The 20,703-nt window shown below is 37.6% G+C and overlaps 1 protein-coding gene across 12 annotated transcripts in view; it reads left to right on the top strand.

Annotated features, from left to right (window-relative positions):
- Position 1: 1 nt before the first annotated feature.
- LUC7L3 (LUC7 like 3 pre-mRNA splicing factor) overlaps positions 2-20,703 on the top strand; it is a 23,618-nt gene continuing 2,916 nt past the window's right edge. For 6 of the 12 annotated variants that reach the window (XM_057714563.1, XM_057714559.1, XM_057714561.1 and 3 more), the window contains exons 1-9: positions 2-229; positions 9,173-9,239; positions 12,167-12,206; positions 12,679-12,823; positions 13,176-13,250; positions 14,204-14,308; positions 16,124-16,285; positions 16,768-17,051; positions 17,944-18,104. In XM_057714563.1, the coding sequence (XP_057570546.1) occupies positions 131-229; positions 9,173-9,239; positions 12,167-12,206; positions 12,679-12,823; positions 13,176-13,250; positions 14,204-14,308; positions 16,124-16,285; positions 16,768-17,051; positions 17,944-18,104 (1,138 nt within the window). In that variant the 5' untranslated portion in view covers positions 2-130. Of the gene's footprint in view, positions 230-9,172; positions 9,240-9,487; positions 9,663-10,329; positions 10,417-12,166; positions 12,207-12,678; positions 12,824-13,175; positions 13,251-14,203; positions 14,309-16,123; positions 16,286-16,767; positions 17,052-17,943; positions 18,105-19,371; positions 19,438-20,175; positions 20,302-20,703 lie in introns of those variants that run through there. The other 6 variants (XM_057714567.1, XM_057714566.1, XM_057714564.1 and 3 more) reach the window with 6 other exon arrangements.

The following is a 20,703-nucleotide window of genomic DNA, read 5'->3' as shown; positions in this document are numbered from 1 at the left end:
GTCTTATCGGCTCCTGTGGAGAGGAGGCTTTTAGGACTGCGAGCGGGCCGGAGAGGTTGGCGACGGTGTCGCCGGCGTTTTCTGTGGCGCGTGCCAGGGCTGGTGGGAGCAGCCGCCCGAGGAAAGCACCATGATTTCGGCCGCGCAATTGTTGGACGAGTTAATGGGCCGGGACCGAAACCTCGCCCCGGATGAGAAGCGCAGCAACGTGCGGTGGGACCACGAGAGCGTAAGTCCCGCGGGCCTTGGGCCTGTGCCCGGGCGCCGTGGGGGAGGGGAGCGGCGCGAGCTAGGGCTCGCCGGGGCCGCGGCGCGGTTCGGGGCCCGGGCCGCCCGGGGCCAAGTGTCTGACCCCGTGGCCAGAGGGAGTCGGCAGGATAGTCCGGGAGGGAGGAGTCCGCCTGGATCCTGGGATAAGGGATGATTTGTTGTTGTTGAAGTATCAAGGAAGTCAAAAAAGACCCTTGGCAGAATTGAAAAGTACCTTAATGAGGCTGGGAAACGCGGGAAAGGAAGGAGTATTTTCTTCACATCTAGAGGCTCCGGAGTTTTCACTTCGTTATGGAACAGGGAAAAGGGCAAATTCTACCGTTATTTGGGCTGAGCGTCGTATTTAGACTGAAATTTCTGGCCAGCATTAGTGGTAAAAATCATGGCAGTATATTTTTTTCATAAAGGTTCAGTTTCGACGCTTATATGGGAAATAAAATTTTAAAAGAGGTCATAACTTGGTAGAGTTCACCGTGATTTACAAATATTGTTTGATAGCAATACGGTCTAATAAGCCATTCATGTAAATAAAGAGTTGTCATGGCGTTTTCTTGACATGAAACTCATTTGATCCTCTTAACCCTGTAAGGGTAAATAATTAAAAACCCACTTCACAGATGAAATTTTAGAGGCTCTCTCAGGGTCTTTTGGCAAGTTAAATGGCGAGACTAAACCTAATCTTTGTAGTCTTGTTCACTTTCCACAGTTCTATTAAACTGGCTCTGCAAATGACCATAACTTATGTCTGGTGTTTTAAATATGCTGTTTAACGTGTATTTTGGGTCTTGCCTGAAGAATAGATGTAGAATTTAATTTTACATTTGGTTGTAATCAAACAACAAGATGATTTAAAGGCATTTGCTAATCAAAATATGGAGGAATAATTTAACAAATGTGCCCCTTTTTTTAAGTTGTTTACTCAAACATAGGCTTTGGTTAGAGTAAAATTTCTCTTTTACAGTGCAGGAAAGAAAGTTGATGCTAGATGAGTCCTTTCGGTACCTTAAAAAATAAGTGTTTTTGACTAAAGTGGGGGTGTTACCTGATTCCAAAGTAGTATGAAGTGTTGTAGAATTCACAGAGTAACTTTGTTGCTTGCCTTGACCCTTCCCTTTCTCGGCATTTCTTTGTCACAGTGAAGTAACTTTTTCTTTTACCGCTTCACTGAGTAATCTAAACATTGCAAAAAGTAAAAAGATAACCATTATGATTCGCTTGGTGTGCAAATAGGACATTTATCTATTTTGAATTACAGAGAGATTGCTTTTGATTGCCTTCTCATCAACTGGAGCAGCTTGTATCTGTGCCTAATTGGTTTTGAACAAGTGTTGTGGAGAAACTTTTTTTTCCTGGGTATTTTATTGCCATATTGCATTGCATGTGATGGGTTTATAACATCAGCAGTGAGGCTCTCAGAAAAGCAACTTAAGTTTTATGTCATCTCAGTTACAGTGAATCTGCTTTCTTTTCAGGTGGGTTGGTTTTGTTTTGTTTTTCCCTTTCAGTTTTAGTACTTCTCGCCCATTTAAACTTTTGGTGCTGTTGTCAAAATATTTTATGCCTTTAATGATAGATTGCACTTCATTCTAGATTCAGGGATTTGAAAAAGTTAATTGCTGGTGTTTCAGATTCTTGTCTGCAAGAAAAGATTGGTGTAGACCAGGAACAAAGCATGTGGCGGCTTCTAAATAAGTCGGAATTACTATAGAGTTTTATAGAGCTGGGGAGGCTCATGGCATCACTTCCAGGGCATTTGCATACATTGTTGCCTGTTAGTGCTAAAATCCTGGCGGAATGGACAACCCCAGTATATACTGTAAAGGTTTCACCCTCACTGTAACTTGATCTTTCTTTCTTTCTTTGTCTCCCCTGGAGACTTGGAGGATCTTAGTCTCTTGACCAGGGATCAAGCTCCAGCCCCCGTTAGTGAAAGCACAGAGTCCTAACCACTGGACCACCAGGAAATTCCCCAAAATATTTTTGCATTCCTGTTCTGTCTGGAAGTTTTTCTTTGCCACACTTGCAATAGATGGGGAAAGCCATTTCAGCTGGGCGGGGCCCTTTTGTTTAACATTGAAATGGAAACTTTACCTTGGTATTAAAAGTAATTCCTGGATGTCTGTATCAGACTGCTCTGTGGAATTTGTTTTAAACGCAGACATCTATACTTCATGCCCCCCCGCCCCAATTCTGATTCCATAGGTCTACGTGAAGGCCCCAGAAATATGCATTTTTTAAAATGGCATCTTTTATGCATTCTAAAGCTTAATTGTGAGCTAGAAGCACTTGGGGGAAACTCATTTTTAAGTGAAGGATGCATCTGTGATGCAAATTATTGACCTTTCATTTATTTGTAAAGATGTATATGTAACCACTATCAGGGAAAGTGCTTTACTTTACCGGCGTTTTCAACTTTTGTGGATTGTTACCTTTGGATCTGAGAGAAAGTAGTTTTCAAGTAAAGTCAAATCAGCTTTAATACTGTTCCAAGGATTCATTGACACATCTTCCTCCCTCGTTGATTAACATTTTACATTTCCTTGAGATTATTAGTATTTTTGTATTAAACAGTTTGCTCTGCTTTGTTAATCCTAAACACCCAGAGTAATGAGGAAAGCATATGATTTTAATTGCCTAATGTGAGCACCTTTTAGTTAGTGTCCACATGGGAAAATTTCGGTATTTGATAGAGAAAGCATTGGTAGTCTTCTGATCATTTGAAGAGTTGAGATTGTAGGGAATTGTAAAGTCTGGTCTGGAGCTTTTATTATATATATAGCAGGAACTTTGTAGTTCAAATTGAGGATTTTCTGTTGTAGATCTGAACTCAAAAGTGAAATTAACTGTGATTTTAATAGTGTATAAAATGAGACTGTTCATTTATCAAATTCAGGTATGCCTCTGTTCAGTGAAGGCTTAATAATTTATGAAGGGAATTGAAAAAAAAGTGCTTTTCTAAAATCTTCACAACGTTAGCAGATACTCTCACTGACAGTTAAGAAAAAACAGTTAAGGTTGCTGTCCACATTTTTACTTGTGACTTTAAATCTAAAAAAGGAACTCAGAAGCTAAGAAGGAAATTGGAAGCAAAAAATTAGTAGTTATAGTACATGGCATATACAAGTTTTTTAGTAGACATTTTTAATTCATAGTCACCAATGTTTTCTCTATCAGAAGTATAGATGTTTCCTGCCTCACTCTAGTACGTGGTAAGTGTTGGGCTTCTTGGAATTGCCAGCAGTCTGTATATTGTATATATAACTGGTGTTTGCTTTTTCTCTCCAAAACACATGCAGAAGTGAATAGTGAAATGAACTCTGTGTGTAACCATATCCAGTAAGATGCATTATCAACACATGGCCAGTTTTATTTCCTCTCTATCTCCTACCTCTTTCATTATTTTGAGGCAGTTCTATCATTTCAACCTTAAAGACATTATCTATCTCTGGAACTTCTCTGGCAGTCCAGTGGTTAAGTGAGCTCCCAATGCAAGGGGCACAGGTTAGATCCCTGGTTGGGGAACTAAAAGATCCCGCATGCCCCCACCGTGTGGCAAGTAAATAAATAAATAATCACAATATTACTATCACACTGAAAATATTAAGGTATTTCCTTAATATTTGTTTAGTTGCTTTTGCGAAACCGTGTATGTGTGTGTGTGTCTGTCTGTCTGTCTCTCTCTCTGTCTCATTAGACTTTTTTGGTGGGGGGGGGAAGGGCGGGATGCGCCATGCGGCTTACCGGATCTTAGTTCCAACACCAGGGGCTGAACCCAGGCCCTCAAAAGCAGTGAAAGCTCAGAGTCCTAACCACTGGACTGCTAGGGAATTCCCAGTATCTTGTTACACTTGATTTCTTCACAAGGGGAGAAAGTAGCTTAAGTTAGTATACAGTGCTTCGTTGTTTTATGAACTGTTTAGGTTTCTCATTTCTTGTAAGTTGAGGAAATTCCTGTGATAATTTATTTTAACAAATATGTATCATTCTTATAGTAGATACAACAGAATAGTATAGATACAGCATTTGGCCTGAGAGAAACATCATTTTGTAGTAGTTATGAAGGAGTAATATGAAGGAGTGGGGGAAAGTAGAGGGTCTAGAAAAGCACAGATGAAAAGGGCACTTAACCCAGAGTGGGGTACCTGGAGAAGGCCTCTTTAAATACTGGGGCCTAAAGGATTAGTAGGAGTTAGCCTGAGGGAGAGAAGACGAATTACTGGGGGTTGGAGAGACTTAGCCCTGAGAAATTGTAGTGTTATAGCTGAAGCCCTTGTTTTTGTTGTTGGGGGAGGAGGTGTGTAGGATAGATGAGCATGAACCTCGTTTTGAATGTTTTTTATAAGCCTTGTTAAAAGTTGGGACTAAATGACATTGGGAAATAATTGAAGGCTTCTTAGTGGCAGAGAAGTGTTTGCTATCTCTGCTGCTGTGGAAAATTGATTAAAATTTTACGAAAAATTTGTGTAGGCAATAAAAAGGAGAGTGAACCATGACTAATTACTATATTAGGAATTGATTTTACTATTTTATGTTCCCTCTGATTTAGAATCATTAAAATGATTTTTTACAGAAGTGAACTTGCTTAAACTTGGAAGTAAACAGTGAAAGTCTGACCTTGTCCTCCCGTTCCTATTGCCAAATTCCCCCAGAAAAGCTTAAAAATTGGTATATGTGTGGTTTCAGATCTTTCCTAATAATTTACAGACACGGATATATAAGTGAAAGTTGTTATATAGTAATGTAATGTTATGTAGTATATAAGTATAATATATACTTAACAACTTTCACTTACACTGGAATCTTTCTTGGTGGATATGTAGATTATGTCAAATTCTTTTACCATTACCAGCCAGGCTACAGTGAACATTCTAGTACAAGTGGCTGAATCAGTTGTAGAATAGGTTCCTAGAAAGATAGTGACTAAATTAAACATGTTTTACATTTTGATGGATGCTGCCAGATTGTCCCACAACTCTAGTAATGTTTGGAGTGTTCCTTTTCCCAACCATGTTTCTAACACCAGATATTGTTTTAATTTTTGACAGTTTTACTTTGTTTAATGTGGTGGAAACTTGCAATTAAAATTTTCTAGTCAGGTGCCTAAGATTGATTGTGTCTCTGCATTCTCTTAAGTGGTAGTGAAAAGTATGCTATTGAGATTGAATTCTTCTGGTGTTTGGTGTTACCTTAATTTATCAAGAGAATCACAATTATGAGAATTCTGCTCCCCCCTCCCCACCTTTGGTTAGGTGGGGGCTTGTTAGGTCCATGATGGACATTTAGTAAAGACTTGCTGAATAAAAGACTTAATATTTTTAGTTAAACATCCTCAGTCCCTGGGAGGGGTTAAAAGAAGCAGTCTAGCTAGAGTTTATTGGGTAGAGTAACAAATGTTTTGATGTACCATTTCTTTACAGCAGTGTCTTAAGGAGAGTTGGAGAGTGGATAGAGCACACAAAACAAAGAATTAGGAAAATCAGTTTTAATCTGTATTTTGTCTGAGTAGCTAGATGCCTTCAGGGCAGGTCATGTGATTGATCTCAGTTTCTCATCTCAGATGGAGTGATTGGACTAAATTATAGGTAGACTTGCAGGCATGTCTTATTTGGTTTACATAGTGCCTAAAGACATATTTAAGAAAGTAATGCGTAGTATTTAGAAAACCAGACTAATTTGCCCATTTCTCCCAATTTAATAAATGGATAGTTTGAGTTTTATAATCCCATGATGAAATACTTACTTTTTTTGTATTGAGGACACCGAGGCAGAGTTGCAGTCTATAGTTTTTCATAGTTGAAAAACTCTGCACTATGTTGCCTCTCCAAGCATACCTATTTCCACTTGCCCATTTCATACTCTGCTGTGTCTCTTTTTCATGTTTCCTTATGCCTAGAATGTCTTGTCATTCCACTTCTGAACTTAACCACCTCAAGCTTTACCACCTGACATTCCTGACTAAATTCCTGTCTGTTTCTAGTGATGCAGTTACATTTTAGCTCTAGTTTTTGTTCTTGTGTCTGTCGGTACCAGACTGAGCTTCTTGAGGAGTGAGTCTTACATGTTCTGGTAGCAACACTTCCCAGCATCATTTTTAGCACATAGTGTTAAATGATTGTTGTAGTGCTTTTTTCCACTTTTTTAAAATTAACTGCCATTTAAGATTAAAATTCCGTTCAGTACTTATTAGATTTAAGTGTGTTCATTAGTGTATTTTACTGGAAAATTGTGTAGAGTTTTGACCACTCAGTATGCAGTATATTTTGGGAAAACTGTATAAATAAGGTTTAGACTTTAGAATAAAACTTTAAATAGCTCTGGAAATCATTAGTATTTTAGTTTAAAAAAACAGAATTTATTACACATTTTATGACAAACCGGGAAGTTAGTAGTCATCCCCACTTTTACAGAAAACTTAAGAAGTCATACAGTAATATATTGGTAAAGCCCAGTTCAGATCCAGTCAGCTTGATTTCAGTAATAAATGTTATTAAATGTTATTAAAACTAAGATTTAAAAAGTACTATTTGGAAATACTTCATTTCCTTCTTAGAAATACTCAAAGTTTGTATTTGGTTATATTTAAGAGTCAGGAGGGACCATAGAGATATTTGTTTTATTATTTAATATATTGAGATCATTTGTTTTAATGATGAACAGTAGTCTTGTATTTACATATGTACTTGAAAGTAATGTGCATAGTAATGGTAGTAGTAATAAAGTTTCATACTTAAGAGAGCTGAATGCCAAGTTTAGTTTTTAAATTGTTCTATAACCATATAATTTATAGCTGTAAATAATGGTAAGTGCTGGTAGTAACTATTGCTAACCTATTTCACATAACTGTTATAATTGTGGGGCATTTGTTAGATAATTTTTGTGCCCTTGGAACCAGGATTGATAGTCTGAAAGATAAGTAGCATACCGTCTTTGTCTCTGTCCTCCCTCCTCCAAATGACAGATATTCTTAAACTGAATGTTGGCATTGGTATTTTACTGATACACTTAAAATGGGGGCAAAATTTAACAAATCAGACTTTTTAATAATTAGAAAAGTATGTAACATTTAAAAACATTATTTGCACAGAGTCCTTTTAAAATTGAGGTATAGTTGATTTACAGTGTTATATAAGTTTTGGGTGTACAACATAGTGATTTGCAATTTTTAAAGATTATACTGTATTTATAGTTACTATAAAATATTGGCTGTATTCCCTGTGCTGTATATCTTTATAGCTTATTTTGTACATCACAGTCTGTACCTCTTAATACCCTGCCCCTATTTTGCTCCCTCCCACTTCCCTCTCCCCACTTGTTTGTTCTCTGTATCATAGAGTCTGTTTTATTTTGTTGTTATATTCACTAATTTGGCTTTTCTTTTTAGATTCCACAAACACAATACAGTATTTGTCTGGCTTATTTCACTAAGTATAATCCCCTCCAAGTCCATCTGTGTAGTTGCAAGTGGCAAATTTTCATTCTTTTTCATGGCTGATTAGTGTTCTGTTGTGTATATATACCACATTTTCTTTATCCATTCATGTATTGATGGACACTTAGGATGATTCCATATCTTGACTGTTGTAAATAATGCTGCTGTGAACATTGGGGTGCGTGCATCTTTTTTTTTTTTTTTTGCATGTATCTTTTTGAATTAGTTTTATCTGGATGTATACCCTGGAGTGGAATTGCTGGATCATGTATGGTAGTTCTATTTTTAGTTTTTTGAGGAACCTCCATATGGTTTTTTCAGTGTGGCTGCACCTGTTTACATTCCAACCAACAGTGTACAGGGGTTCCCTTTTCTGCACATCCTCACCAACATGTTATTTATGATCATACAGAGCCTTTTTAGTAACTTAAAATCAAGTATTAGAAGAACTTCTAAAGAAAAGAAAATGACATAGAGATCCTATGATGTATGGCTACATATAACAGGATAATATTGGTATGAAACTAAATCTATTATTTAGACATGATTTTTGAACCTCATTTTGTTCTTTATGACCTTAGTTCTTCTGGACACAGCTTATGGAACCATATTGCTTCAGACAAGTGTAAAACAATTGACCTTTGAAGCAAAAACCAATCTATTTCAGACTTAACATCCACTTCTGTGTTCCCCAAAAAACTCAGTCTTAAATTTAGCAGACCTTTTCTATCATGTGTTATAATTATACATTGATAATTTACCCAATAACAATGATGGGTTAAATAAAGGGAGATATTTTGGAATTTTGCCTAACAGGTTTTGGTTTGCAGTGTTACAGAATTAAATACAGGATACAGCGGTCATCTGAAGGAGTTTAAAAAGTACCAGTGGGAGAGAAAAGTCGGTTTCATGTTAATAATTCTTCCTCATACCATTGAAGTCGCTCAATAAAGTGCTGGCATGTGTGAAAGTATCCAGTACATCTTAGGGCCTGTTACAGGAGCTCTTTAAGTGAAAATACGGAACCAGATTGCTTTAAATGGGTGTTATTTGGAATTTAGGCAGTGATTTCCAAATCCTAGTCTGTAAATTGGTTCTGGTCTTTAAGAAAGTTAGAAAAGTAAGAACAATGCAGGGTGTTTTTGTTTATTTTTAAATAAAAAGTTAACTTTATTTTGGATGTCTTTATCCAATATTTGTTGTTGCTGGGGAGAGGGCAGTGATTTCTATTACTGTAATAGAAAGTAATAATAGAAGTAGGAAATGCTCATAACTGTCAGTCCTGCACTTCTTGTTTGGAAATCCAGGAGTCTGGAAGTCATTAATTTACATAACAAAGAAATTGTTCTTAAACTTACTTGGTTGAAAGATGAAGATCATGAAATGAGAAAATAGTTATTTGGCACACTTTTCTGGTATAGTTCTAAAATTGAACAATTAATAAGTTAAATTACCTCTGTTTTTCTTCATTAGGTTTGTAAATATTATCTCTGTGGTTTTTGTCCTGCGGAATTGTTCACAAACACTCGTTCTGATCTTGGTAAGTAAATTTTCTATGTAACTTTATCGAATTTGTGATTAAAGAGAAACTGATACTTTATCATTTTGAAAAGATGTTTTCTCTTAAAGGTTTGTTGATAAAGTAATTTCTTTCCTGGCTTAGTTTTTTGAATGTATTAATAAATGCCAGTCTAATCTAAACAAGGTGGCTTAAATAATTGAATATACATATCTATTTCCACTCCCTCCTGAAACCCCTCCACTAAAATGAAAATTTAAAAACAAAAGTGTAAATGGAAGAGGAGATAACATTAGAGATGTCAACAAATTTTTGGAAGATGACAAGTGGATGGAAGAATAGCAGAGAAACCTGTACCCTAAAAGCCTGCAGAAGGGGATATTAAACAGAAGCAAGAGTTTGATCAGCAGAACCCTGGACAGGCTCAGGATTTGGAGGCATCAGGTACCATAGAAGGCAGAGTTAAATCATGGGGCTGAAAACCAGAGATTAGTCTAATTCAGGGTTTCTCAACCTTGACATTTGACAGTTTGACCTGGAAAATTCTGTGTTTGGGGGGTGGGAGGGGCTGTCCTGTGGATCGTAGGATGTTTAGTAGCATCCTTGGCCTCTACCCAGTAGATGCAAGTAATGTCTCCCAATTGTGACAACCAGAAATGCCTCCAAGCATTGCCAGATACCCCTTGTGGGCAACACTGCCCCCTTTTGAGAACCACTAGTCTGGGTGGTCAGACCTGTGCCTCTGGTGATTCTCTGTCTCCCACCCCTGCAGCCCAGGAGGCCTCCGGGGGTTATGTTCTGAAGAAATTGAGCCAAAGAGCTCCTAGTACATTTGAACCACAAAATGCAAAAACAATTTGACCATTTTCTTCTCTGAAGGATGGTACATAACTAGTATTATTCTAGAAACATAAAATAGAAGTTAATTCATTAAGCACGGTGCTTGCCCTAAAGCATGAAGAACACATTAGGGCTGGATATATCTAGTTATTGGGATCATAGACACAGGACAGGGCAGTAATATATAAAAATGAGACTATATGAGAGATTAAATGAGTCTGTATTCTTAATAGTGAGGTTTTCCCATTCCCTTCCTCTGCCCTGTTCCTAGAAGGATACAGCCAGATGTTTTTTCCCCAGGCAGAAGAGAAGAGGATTCTTTAGAGAAAGTGAGCAGTTCCAGAGAAGTGATCTACAGGTACTGACCCTTTGGGGAATCTCCTAAAAGAAAGTCTTGCTGCTCGATTTTCCTTTGGTAAAGTCCATTAGTTGACAAACCCTGCCTGTTCATACCAACTTTGAGTCAGGTTTTGGAAGTGGTTTGCCAGCCAAGGAATACCAGTCAGATATTTGAAGAAAATCTTCAAACACAAAAGATTAACCAAAACCAACAGGAAAAAATAATTTAGTGAAATATGGTGGATAATGGAGTGAAAACAGAAGAAAAAAAATTTTTAAGTCATAACTAAGTTTAGTATCCTTAGAGAAATAAGAGAATATATCAGGAGGAATAAGATGCTATATAAAAAGGGAAGTTTTGAAAAACTAAGAAGAGTTCTTGGAAATTAGAACTAGAGAAATCTGAAATAAAATCAGGAAACAGTTTTGAGGGTAAAATAAGTTTGTAGAATGTTGAGAAAAAATTAAAATTTGAAAATTTAAAATTAAAAGTTCTCTAATAGCTAAGAGGTCTAGATAGAGGAAACAGAAGGGAGGAAATTTTAAGGTTGTGTTACTGAAGAACTTTACTCTCTAGGTTGAGTGGGTCCTTCAGGAGCTCAGCACAACAAATGAAAAAAGATCCACACCATTGTGAAATTCCAGAACACCAGGGGTAGGGGTGGGGCACATAGGTTTATCAATCAGAATGGTCTCAGATTTGTCAGTTATGACACTGGAAGCTTGAAGACACTGAGAAGCACCCTCAGGATTCTGAATGAAAAAATGTTTTTACCTAGGTTAGCTATATAGCCAAACAGTAAAATATAAGGTGGAAAAAAGACATTTTCAGACACTCACGGTCTCAACAAATTTAGCTACCAGAAACCTTTTCTCTGGAAACTCATGGGCATAAACCAAGAAGGAGAGATATAAGAGGTCCAGTAAATTGCATCCAGTACAGACCAGAAAAGGAATTTCTAAGGATGACAACTCTATTAGCTTAGGAAAAAAAGGAGCCCAGGTTGAAGCAGGACAGAAAGCTCATGGAAGAAAAGCTGATTATCTGAATCTTGAGGGAGATTAGTATTGAGATAGTTTCTATAGTTGAGTAAAAATGTTTGAGATGAATTTGGAAATAGAGACATAGAGAAGAGTAAACAAAAGAAAAATTCCAGTAAGTGTATCAAAAGTGTCATCATTAATGCCCCTTGTGTTTGACTCAGCAGTTAATAGGACTTGCGTAGTCAAAATATAAACACGAATGTTTATTTAACCTAAATTGTTGATGCCTAAGATAAACCAAGAAAAGCAAAATAAGCATAAAATTTAGAAATAAGGAGGTAAATTCCAGAAGACATAGCTAAAAGAGTTAAAATTGGTTGCCTTATGGAGATGGTAAGGTGTAGGTCTAGGGTGCTAGTGTTGTACTATTTACAGAGACTTGAAATTAATACAATGTCGCTGATGTTTCAGACCAGTTGTCTGCCCTCATCCCATTTTTCTTCTCGGTGGCAGTAAGGAACAGTTTTTTTTATTCTTCCTACTCCCTCTTTTTTCTTCTCTTATGTAGTTCTGCATTATACTCATCTTGACGACTAAGGAGAACAATTTCCATGTGTTTACTTGGGTGTGTTGCTTCATGATTCATTAGGCTCAATTTAGGTGTCTACAGACTACTCAGTGATTAAATGGATCGTCTTTCCTTTTTTTAAAAGAATTTCCTTTTGTTTTGGCAAGAGGAAAGTTAACTTCAATAATTTATACATTCATATTTTTTGTTCTTTCAGGGCCATGTGAGAAAATTCATGATGAAAATCTACGAAAACAGTAAGTTACCTTTTTGGGGGTCATTCTGCCCCACCCCGGTCATTATTTGCTTTCAAGGGGACAAGGATTGAAGAAATAATTGAAATTTGTATAAAATGAATGTTGGTTAGAGGTCCTAATTCATCTGTTGGGGGTGGTAGAAAGTGATATGTAGTATCACCATTTGAGTATGTACTGTATGCCGAGAAGATAATATAGCCTAAGCTTTTTTTCCCCATGTCACGTTTGTTTTTTATTTTTTATTTATTATTTTTTGACTGCTCCACATGGCTTAGTTCCCTGACCAGGGATTAAACCTGGGCCCCTTTTCAGCAGTGAAAGTGCGGAGTCCTAACCACTGGACCACCAGGGAATTCCCTACTCTTCAGTCTAAATGCAGTAGTCCATGAGATTAGTTAAGGTAGAATATGAGAGTTGTAATGGATAAAGATTTGGAAAGAAAATAATACCTGTTTATTTTCACTTTTATTAGGTATGAGAAGAGTTCTCGTTTTATGAAAGTTGGCTATGAGAGAGATTTTCTGCGGTATTTACAGAGTTTACTTGCAGAAGTAGAACGTAGAATTAGACGAGGCCATGCCCGTTTGGCATTATCTCAAAACCAGCAGTCGTCTGGGGTGAGTATGAAGTTATTTACAGTCTCTGTAAGTGTCCTTGTTCTCTGGAGACCCAGAGACCTCCCTAGTATTGAAACTTGTGTTCAGGTTCATTCATTACTTTGTGTTCTTTTAAAATTTCAGTCCTTATTAGTAAATGTAATATTGATTTTGCTAATCATAAGGTTTTTATCTTAAATGTCAATAATTGACAAAATACGCAACTGATTAACAAAAATTGAGATAATTGAGTTACTATCTTGTGATTCAGCATTTCAGTTATTAAATACAAATATTAGGTATGGTATGTGAGAGTTTGAATGTTTATCTTTGTATTTTAGTTGTTGATAATACATTCTGTTGTCTTCATTAGGCAGCTGGTCCAACAGGCAAAAATGAAGAAAAAATTCAGGTTCTAACAGATAAAATTGATGTACTCCTGCAGCAGGTGAGAATTGTGTGCATTAATGTCAGAAAATACTTAAAGTAGACACTTAACCAAAGAAGGTATAAAGGATGGCAAATAAATACATGTAAAGTTGCTCGGTGTCATTAGATATTGGGGAAATACAGATTCACACTGAGATACTATTAGAACTGCTAAAATTTAAAAGACTGACTATGTCAAGTGTTAGTGAAGATCTGGGCAAACAAACTGTCTTTTACTGTTGGGGTATGTAAAATGGTACAGTCACTTTGGAAAGGAGTTTATCTCTTAACAATTTAAAAGATGCACCATGAACCATTCCACTGCTAGATATTTACCTAAGAGAGATGAACGCATATGTTTACACAAAGAGTTGTATACCAGTGTTTTTAGTGGCTTTATTCATGATAGGCAAAAAAACCACCCCAGACAAATGTGGAAACAACTCAAATGTCTGTCAGTAGGTTAATGGATAAACAAATTGTGATGTATCTGTACAATGTGATACTGCTCAGTAATAAAAAGGAATTAACTGCATATAACAGTATGGATGAATCTTAATTAGATTGAGTGAAAGAGGCCAGAGCCCCACAAAAGGAATGAAAAGTGCATAGTTCCATTTAAATAAAATTCCAGAAAATGCAAACTAACCTATAGCGACAGAAGGCAGATCATTGGTTGCTTTGGGAGGTGCTACAACAAAGAGGCAGGAGGAAACTGGGGTGATGAATATGTTTATTATCTTGATGGTGATGTTGATTTCATGGGAGTCAAACCTTATGAAATTGTCCACCTTAGAAATTTGTTGTTTATGTCCTGTCAAGTATACATAATTAATAAGGCGTCACTAAACAAAACCAAACAAAAAGACCGAAAACAACCACTAAATGGTAATGAACCTTGGGGGTAAAAAGAAAAATACTTGGGTAGTGTGGTTAGAAAGACATCCTGATTGCTGTTTAAATTCCCCTTAGATTGAAGAATTGGGATCTGAAGGAAAAGTAGAAGAAGCCCAGGGAATGATGAAATTGGTTGAACAGTTAAAAGAAGAGAGAGAGTTGCTTAGGTCCACAACTTCGGTGAGTAGCAGCCTCATTTTGATTTACCCACTGTGAATTACTAGGATCTATTCCTATTTGAGAACAATTTTCTAATGTCAGCAAACCTTAAAGGGCCACATAGTAAATATTTTTGGTTTGCAGGTTGCAAGATTTGTAGTATAAAAGCTCTGCCTTTATATTACAAAAGCAGCTTTAAATAATATATAAGCAAATGGGTGTGGCTTTGTTCCAGTAAAACTTTACAAAAACAGGTCTCTAGCTGCTGGCTTGCCAGTCGGTGCCTTAGATTGTAAGTTTTCATTTGGGCCTGGGTTTTATTTCTTTTTTGTTACAACAAATTATTCAGTTTGTATTTACCTTAGTACAGAATTGGTGTACTCTTTTTTTAAAAAATATTTTATTTATTTACTTATTTGATTGTGCCTGGTCTTAGTTATGGCATGTGGGCTCCTTAGTTATGGCATGGGAGCTCTTAGTTGTGGCATGCACACGGGATCTAGTTCCCTGACCAAGGATCGAACCCAGGCCCCCTGCATTGGGAGCTTGGGGTCTTAACCACTGCGCCACCAGGGAAGTCCAGAATTGGTATACTCTTAATAATACCTTCTACTTTCTTAACTTTCTTTTCTTTCTTTTTTTTTTTTTTAAATTAATTTATTTATGTTGGCTGCGTTTGGTCTTTGTTGCTTCACATGGGCTTTCTCTAGTTGCAGCGAGCAGGGGCTACTCTGTGGTGCTCCGGCTTCTCATTGCAGTGGCTTCTCTTGTTGCAAGGCACGGGCTGTAGGCATGCGGGCTTCAGTAGCTGTAGCACATGGTCTCAGTAGTTGTGGCTTGTGGGCTCCAGAGCACAGGCTCAGTAGTTCTGGCGCACAGGCTTAGTTGCTCCGAGGCATGTGGGATCTTCCTGGACCAGAGATCGAACCAGTGTCCCCGGCATTGGCAGGCGGATTCTTAACCACTGCGCCACCAGGGAAGTCCCAATTTTCTTAACTTTCAATTAGAGAATATAATATACATGTTTTGGTTATTGATGGTAGAATATAATTGGTTATTGATTCCCAAATATTGAAAGGATATGTTCAGATTATGCTCAACGAGTTCAATTCCTTAATGATTTTGAAAAACATTTTTAATATGGAGCCCACATCTTTAACCTGTTTTGAACCGAGCAAGAAATGAATTCAGAATAAAATAGGTAGCTTTTTTGAGGTGATATGGATAATTCAAGGGTTACAGTTGAGGGATGGGGTCTTAATACTTTTTGGGTGACGTGGAAAGTTGATTGCTGCTGTCATGCTTCCCCTCTCTAAAAGTTGCTGCTCAGTATTATGGCTTTGGGGAAATGGAATTTCCGCAAATTACATTCACAAAAATTAAAAATCTATTCTAGGACTTCCTAGGTGGCACAGTGGTAAAGAATCCGCCTGCCAGTGCAGGGGACGCGGGTTCGAGCCCTGCCCTGGGAAGATTCCACATGCCACGGAGCGAGTAAGCCCGTGTGCCACAACTATTGAGCCTGTGCTCTAAAGCCCGTGAGCCCAGCTACTGAGCCCATGTGCCTCAACTGTTGAAGCCCACGTGCCTAGGGCCCGTGCTCCACAACAAGAGAAGCCACTACAATGAGGAGCCTGCGCACCACAATGAAGAGTAGCCCCCGCTCGCAGCAACTAGAGAAAGCCCGTGTGCAGCAACGAAGACCTCAACGCAGCCAATAAATAAATAAATTAATTAAAAAAAAAAATCTATTCTAAATTTTAAGTGCTGTGGGGGGGGGGGGACTTGTTTGTTCTCTCTTCCTCAGATATTCTTATAATTGATTTATCATTTCAGACAATTGAAAGTTTTGCTGCCCAAGAAAAACAAATGGAAGTTTGTGAAGTGTGTGGAGCTTTTTTGATAGTGGGAGATGCCCAGTCCCGGGTGGATGACCATTTGATGGGAAAACAGCACATGGGCTATGCCAAAATTAAAGCTACTGTAGAAGAATTAAAAGTAAGTTGCTTTTTTTGGAAAATTTTTTTAAAGAACTTTTATTGAGATATACTTGACATACTATAAACTGCATGTATTTAAAGTGTACAATTTGATATAAACATATTTTAGCTATAGCTAGTACTTTATTTTAGTGTGGTTAAAAATTGATCACATAGAGATATAAACCTCTTGTTGATATTTTTGCTGTGTTATTTGAGGTACTGATAATGCCTATAATATTTTGCTATTCATCAGATTAGCAAAGCAAAGCACTTAATATTCTTTTTAGTCTGTAGTGCCAGGAATTTGGGAGAAATAATATTCCTGAGGGTTTAGTCAAATAATATCTTGTATACATACATGGTATTGAGATATCTCCATTTCACTTTTAGGGCATCAAATTCCATAAGTTGGTCTACAGATGCTTCACATTAGGTAGCCATTGTTTGACAGTGTCTTTATATAGTTCTTAAAAAAAAAACTGTACTTGATTTCCTTAGGAAAAATTAAGAAAAAGAACTGAAGAACCTGATCGTGATGAGCGTTTAAAAAAGGAGAAGCAAGAACGAGAAGAGAGAGAAAAAGAAAGGGAGAGAGAAAGGGAAGAAAGAGAGAGGAAAAGACGAAGAGAAGAGGAAGAAAGAGAAAAAGAAAGGGCTCGAGACAGAGAAAGAAGAAAGAGGAGTCGATCACGGAGTCGGCACTCAAGCCGGACTTCTGATCGAAGATGCAGTAGGTCTCGGGATCACAAAAGATCACGGAGTAGGGAAAGAAGGCGAAGCAGGTATATTGACCATACAACAGTGCCAGGCATATAGTGAGTGTGCAATAAACAGTAGTAATTACTAGTGATATTTCTTGGTACTTGGGACCCTCTTAAGTCTCGTTAAGCACTAGGGTGGATTATGAGAGTTGAATCAGTGAGTGAGTCCATCTTCGAGGTGACTTCATTGCTATTTCTGAGGCAGTCTAAGGAAGTTTGATGCAGTCTTATTAGCAAGTCAGTGTACCGGATGGTCTCTTAAGTGCTTCTCTTATTCTAAGAAGACATTTAAATCATAAATTATTTTGGGTAGGGTTACTACTTACTTGAAAAATTGAAGTTAGGGAATTTTAAATTTTCAGTTCTTAAGATTTCTTTCTTTTTTTTTTTTTTTATAAATTTATTTATTCATTAACTGTGTTGGGTCTTCGATGCTGCACACGGGCTTTCTCTAGTTGCTGAGAGTGGGGGCTACTCTTCATTGTGGTGCGCAGGCTCCTCGTTGTAGTGGCTTCTCTTGTGGAGCACGAGCCCTAGGCGCGTGGGCTTCAATAGTTGCGGCACATGGGCTCAGTAGTTGTGGCTCACGGGCTCTAGAGCACAGGCTCAATAGTTGTGGCACATGGGCTTAGTTGCTACGTGGCATGTGGAATCTTCCCAGACCAGGGCTCGAACCCATGTCCCCTGCTTTGGCAGGCGGATTCTTTACCACTGCGCCACCTAGGAAGTCCAGTTCTTAAGATTTCTAATGTAAATATGTTTTAATAGTAGATTCCATTCATTTGCCTTTAAGGGTAAGTTTTGCTTTTAATCTTGTTATTTTATTCAGCAGTATGTAATTCTTTAAGGTTTTTTCTGACTGTAACATCAGCTGAAGTTGCTTTCCTTTTTTTCTCCCCCCAAATTATTTAAGAAGTAGAGATCGACGAAGAAGCAGAAGCCATGATAGATCAGAAAGAAAGCATAGATCTCGTAGTCGGGATCGAAGAAGATCAAAAAGCCGAGATCGAAAGTCATATAAGCACAGGAGCAAAAGTCGGGACAGAGAGCAAGATAGAAAATCCAAGGAGAAAGGTTAGTTTTTGTGAGAATTTAATGCATTAAGAGACTGTTTTCACTTTCTTGTCTTCCCACCCACTCACTTCTCTTCAGACACAGGCAGGGTTCCACTTCGAAGCTATACTCATTTTCACTTACGATGAATACCATTCAGTGGGAGACGAGCATTATTTCCCCCTCTCCTGCTCTGATTTGTGAGAATGACAGTTGGCCTGGTGTTTTCTTAGAACATGTTAAAGTCACATTCTTTAATTGATAACTTGAAGGCTGACCATTTAGATTCTTCCAAGTATTGCATTACCTTTTGAAGTGTGCAGTGGAATAGGCTACAGAATTCTTGGGTATTGGCTTTTTTTTTTTTTCAACTTGCTGCAGTGTTCCATAATATGTCCCACATTATCACACTGGTCCTCATGTACAGCATTCATTTAACTTAGTACTTCGAAGTTTGCAGAAGTTGAATGCCTTACGTGTGTCTTACCATGTTTTTTTTATTGAAACAACATGCTGTTTCTTCTCTACTTTTTACTTTGGTTTTCTGTGGCATTCCAGTAGTTGGTTCACTGTGCACTCTTAATGGACTTTCGTTTTGTCTTTGGCATGTTTTCACAAGGATAGTCTCATCTTTCACTTAGCCTCCGTTGAACGATAATTCTTTTAAATCATCAGGGTCCCTTTTCTGCGTTTTCTCAGATTCTCTGAGCATCTGTCATTTTGTATTGACTGGGCTATTCTGCTTTGCATGGTGTTCAGGAATGAGAGGAAGGGCTTATTTCTAATTTTCTTGGCTCTGCTTGTTCCATCCTGTTTTGCGTTTCTGTGTCCATGTTTGATCACCAACATTATATGTATGCTCCTGTTTGAATTTATTATATTAGATGTGTATGTGATACTCATTTTCTTTTAAGAAATTTGTCTATGGTTTTTGTGGGGTTTAACTGAGTTAGGAAACTAGCAGCACAAACAATGGATTTATTTATTTATTTATTTTTGTCTTCGGCTTCTATTTTTTCTCAGATAAGTGCACTTTCTCTTTAAAATATTTGCATATATTGGCTTTTTCCACAACATGGAGCAAATGTTAAAAATTAGGAAACAGGGTAACTTTTAAAACGTATTGTCATGAGCTTTAGTATTTGCCATTTAAGTTCAGAAATTACTTTTGTGATTCAAAAGGCAATTGATACCAGGAATTAACTCACTTACGTTAGTTTTAAGAAAGCTTCACCCAACATCCTCCCCCTCTAACTTTTTGTAAGACTTTCTGTATCATGTATCTTAGGGATGGTGGGTCAACTCTCAGGAGCCAGATATGGATGTCATAGATGAAATTACTTCTCTTTGAGAGGTAAAGCACTTTGCTGTATTATCATTTGTGTCGCTTAAAATAGTTGCATTGTTCTCAGGGACAAAGCTAGCTAGCCTTCCTAACTATCTGGGATCAAAATTGAGCAATAAATGGCACTGGCCTGACTTAAAAACAGTTTGTGTAATTTTTGGAGAGAGCAGAAAAGATGAGTTGAATTGCTAAGCTATGATCCTTATTGTAATAATGAAATCATGGAATATAATCAAACTTTTAAGTAAAATAAGGTGCATCGTGTTTAGATTATGGACAAACAGGGATTTTCTTGGTGGGATGTGGAGGAAGAGGTGAAGACTTGATTCAGAGAAAACTCTGCATCTGGTCCATCTTGAAAGATTGGGTATGCCATTATAGATTTATTTTAAACGTTGAGATCTCTTTTAGAAGTGACATGATTTAGTGGCTTTTGAAAATACCATGTGGCCAATTAGGCACTCCTATATAAATAACTGAAGGCCTGAACTTTGAGGTCAGATATGAGCAGTAGCAAGCACTTGATAATGGCAGTGAATAAGAGGGAGCTCACAACTCCATGTGCTGTAATGAAAGCACTTTAACTGCACAAACAAAAAGTGGTCTCTTGCACAGGCCTTTCTTACCACCAACCAATTTAGGGTGCTCTCTTTGTCAAGAGAGGTTCCTTTTTTAATCCATAGCCCTAAAGTCCACCATACCTTGTGGATGTCCTTAGGACTATTAAGATCTACCATATTTGTATAGGGCAGAAGATAAGATTATTGGACTGACTACTAGTCCTCTACGGGGCAACAAGACGACTCTTCCTCATTGAAGCTACCTGTGCACCGGAGAAGCCCATAAGGCACAAAGGGAGGACTTTCCCACAAGGTCAGTTAGAGCACACTGTGCTGGCACAGTTCTCATAAGTGGACAGACAGACATGAAACAAGTCCTGCAGTCAGCTACTTGGACATTGCTTCGTGTATTTTGCAAGTGTTATGAACTGAATATGCTCCTTCACATAAGATCTTCAATTCTTACGTCCTTTGAATGAGTGCCCCAACCTCCATGCCATATTTTATTTTCATTACCATCCCTCTCCCAGTTATTTGATGTTGTGTCTTAACACTTTATGTAGAATCTTAGAGGGTTCTGCTTCTCTTAAAACATCTTTCTTTCTTATGAACTACTCTGCTGGACCAACTATTCTTAACTTAGTGTTAAGGGGGAAAATAATTTTTTCCAGGTTTGTATTGATAGTTTGCGTTAACATTTTCTGTAGAAATCTTT

Source organism: Hippopotamus amphibius, chromosome 17 (assembly GCF_030028045.1).
Source record: "Hippopotamus amphibius kiboko isolate mHipAmp2 chromosome 17, mHipAmp2.hap2, whole genome shotgun sequence".
Classification (NCBI taxonomy): domain Eukaryota; kingdom Metazoa; phylum Chordata; class Mammalia; order Artiodactyla; family Hippopotamidae; genus Hippopotamus; species Hippopotamus amphibius.
This window is presented reverse-complemented; position numbering and strand designations above follow the sequence as displayed.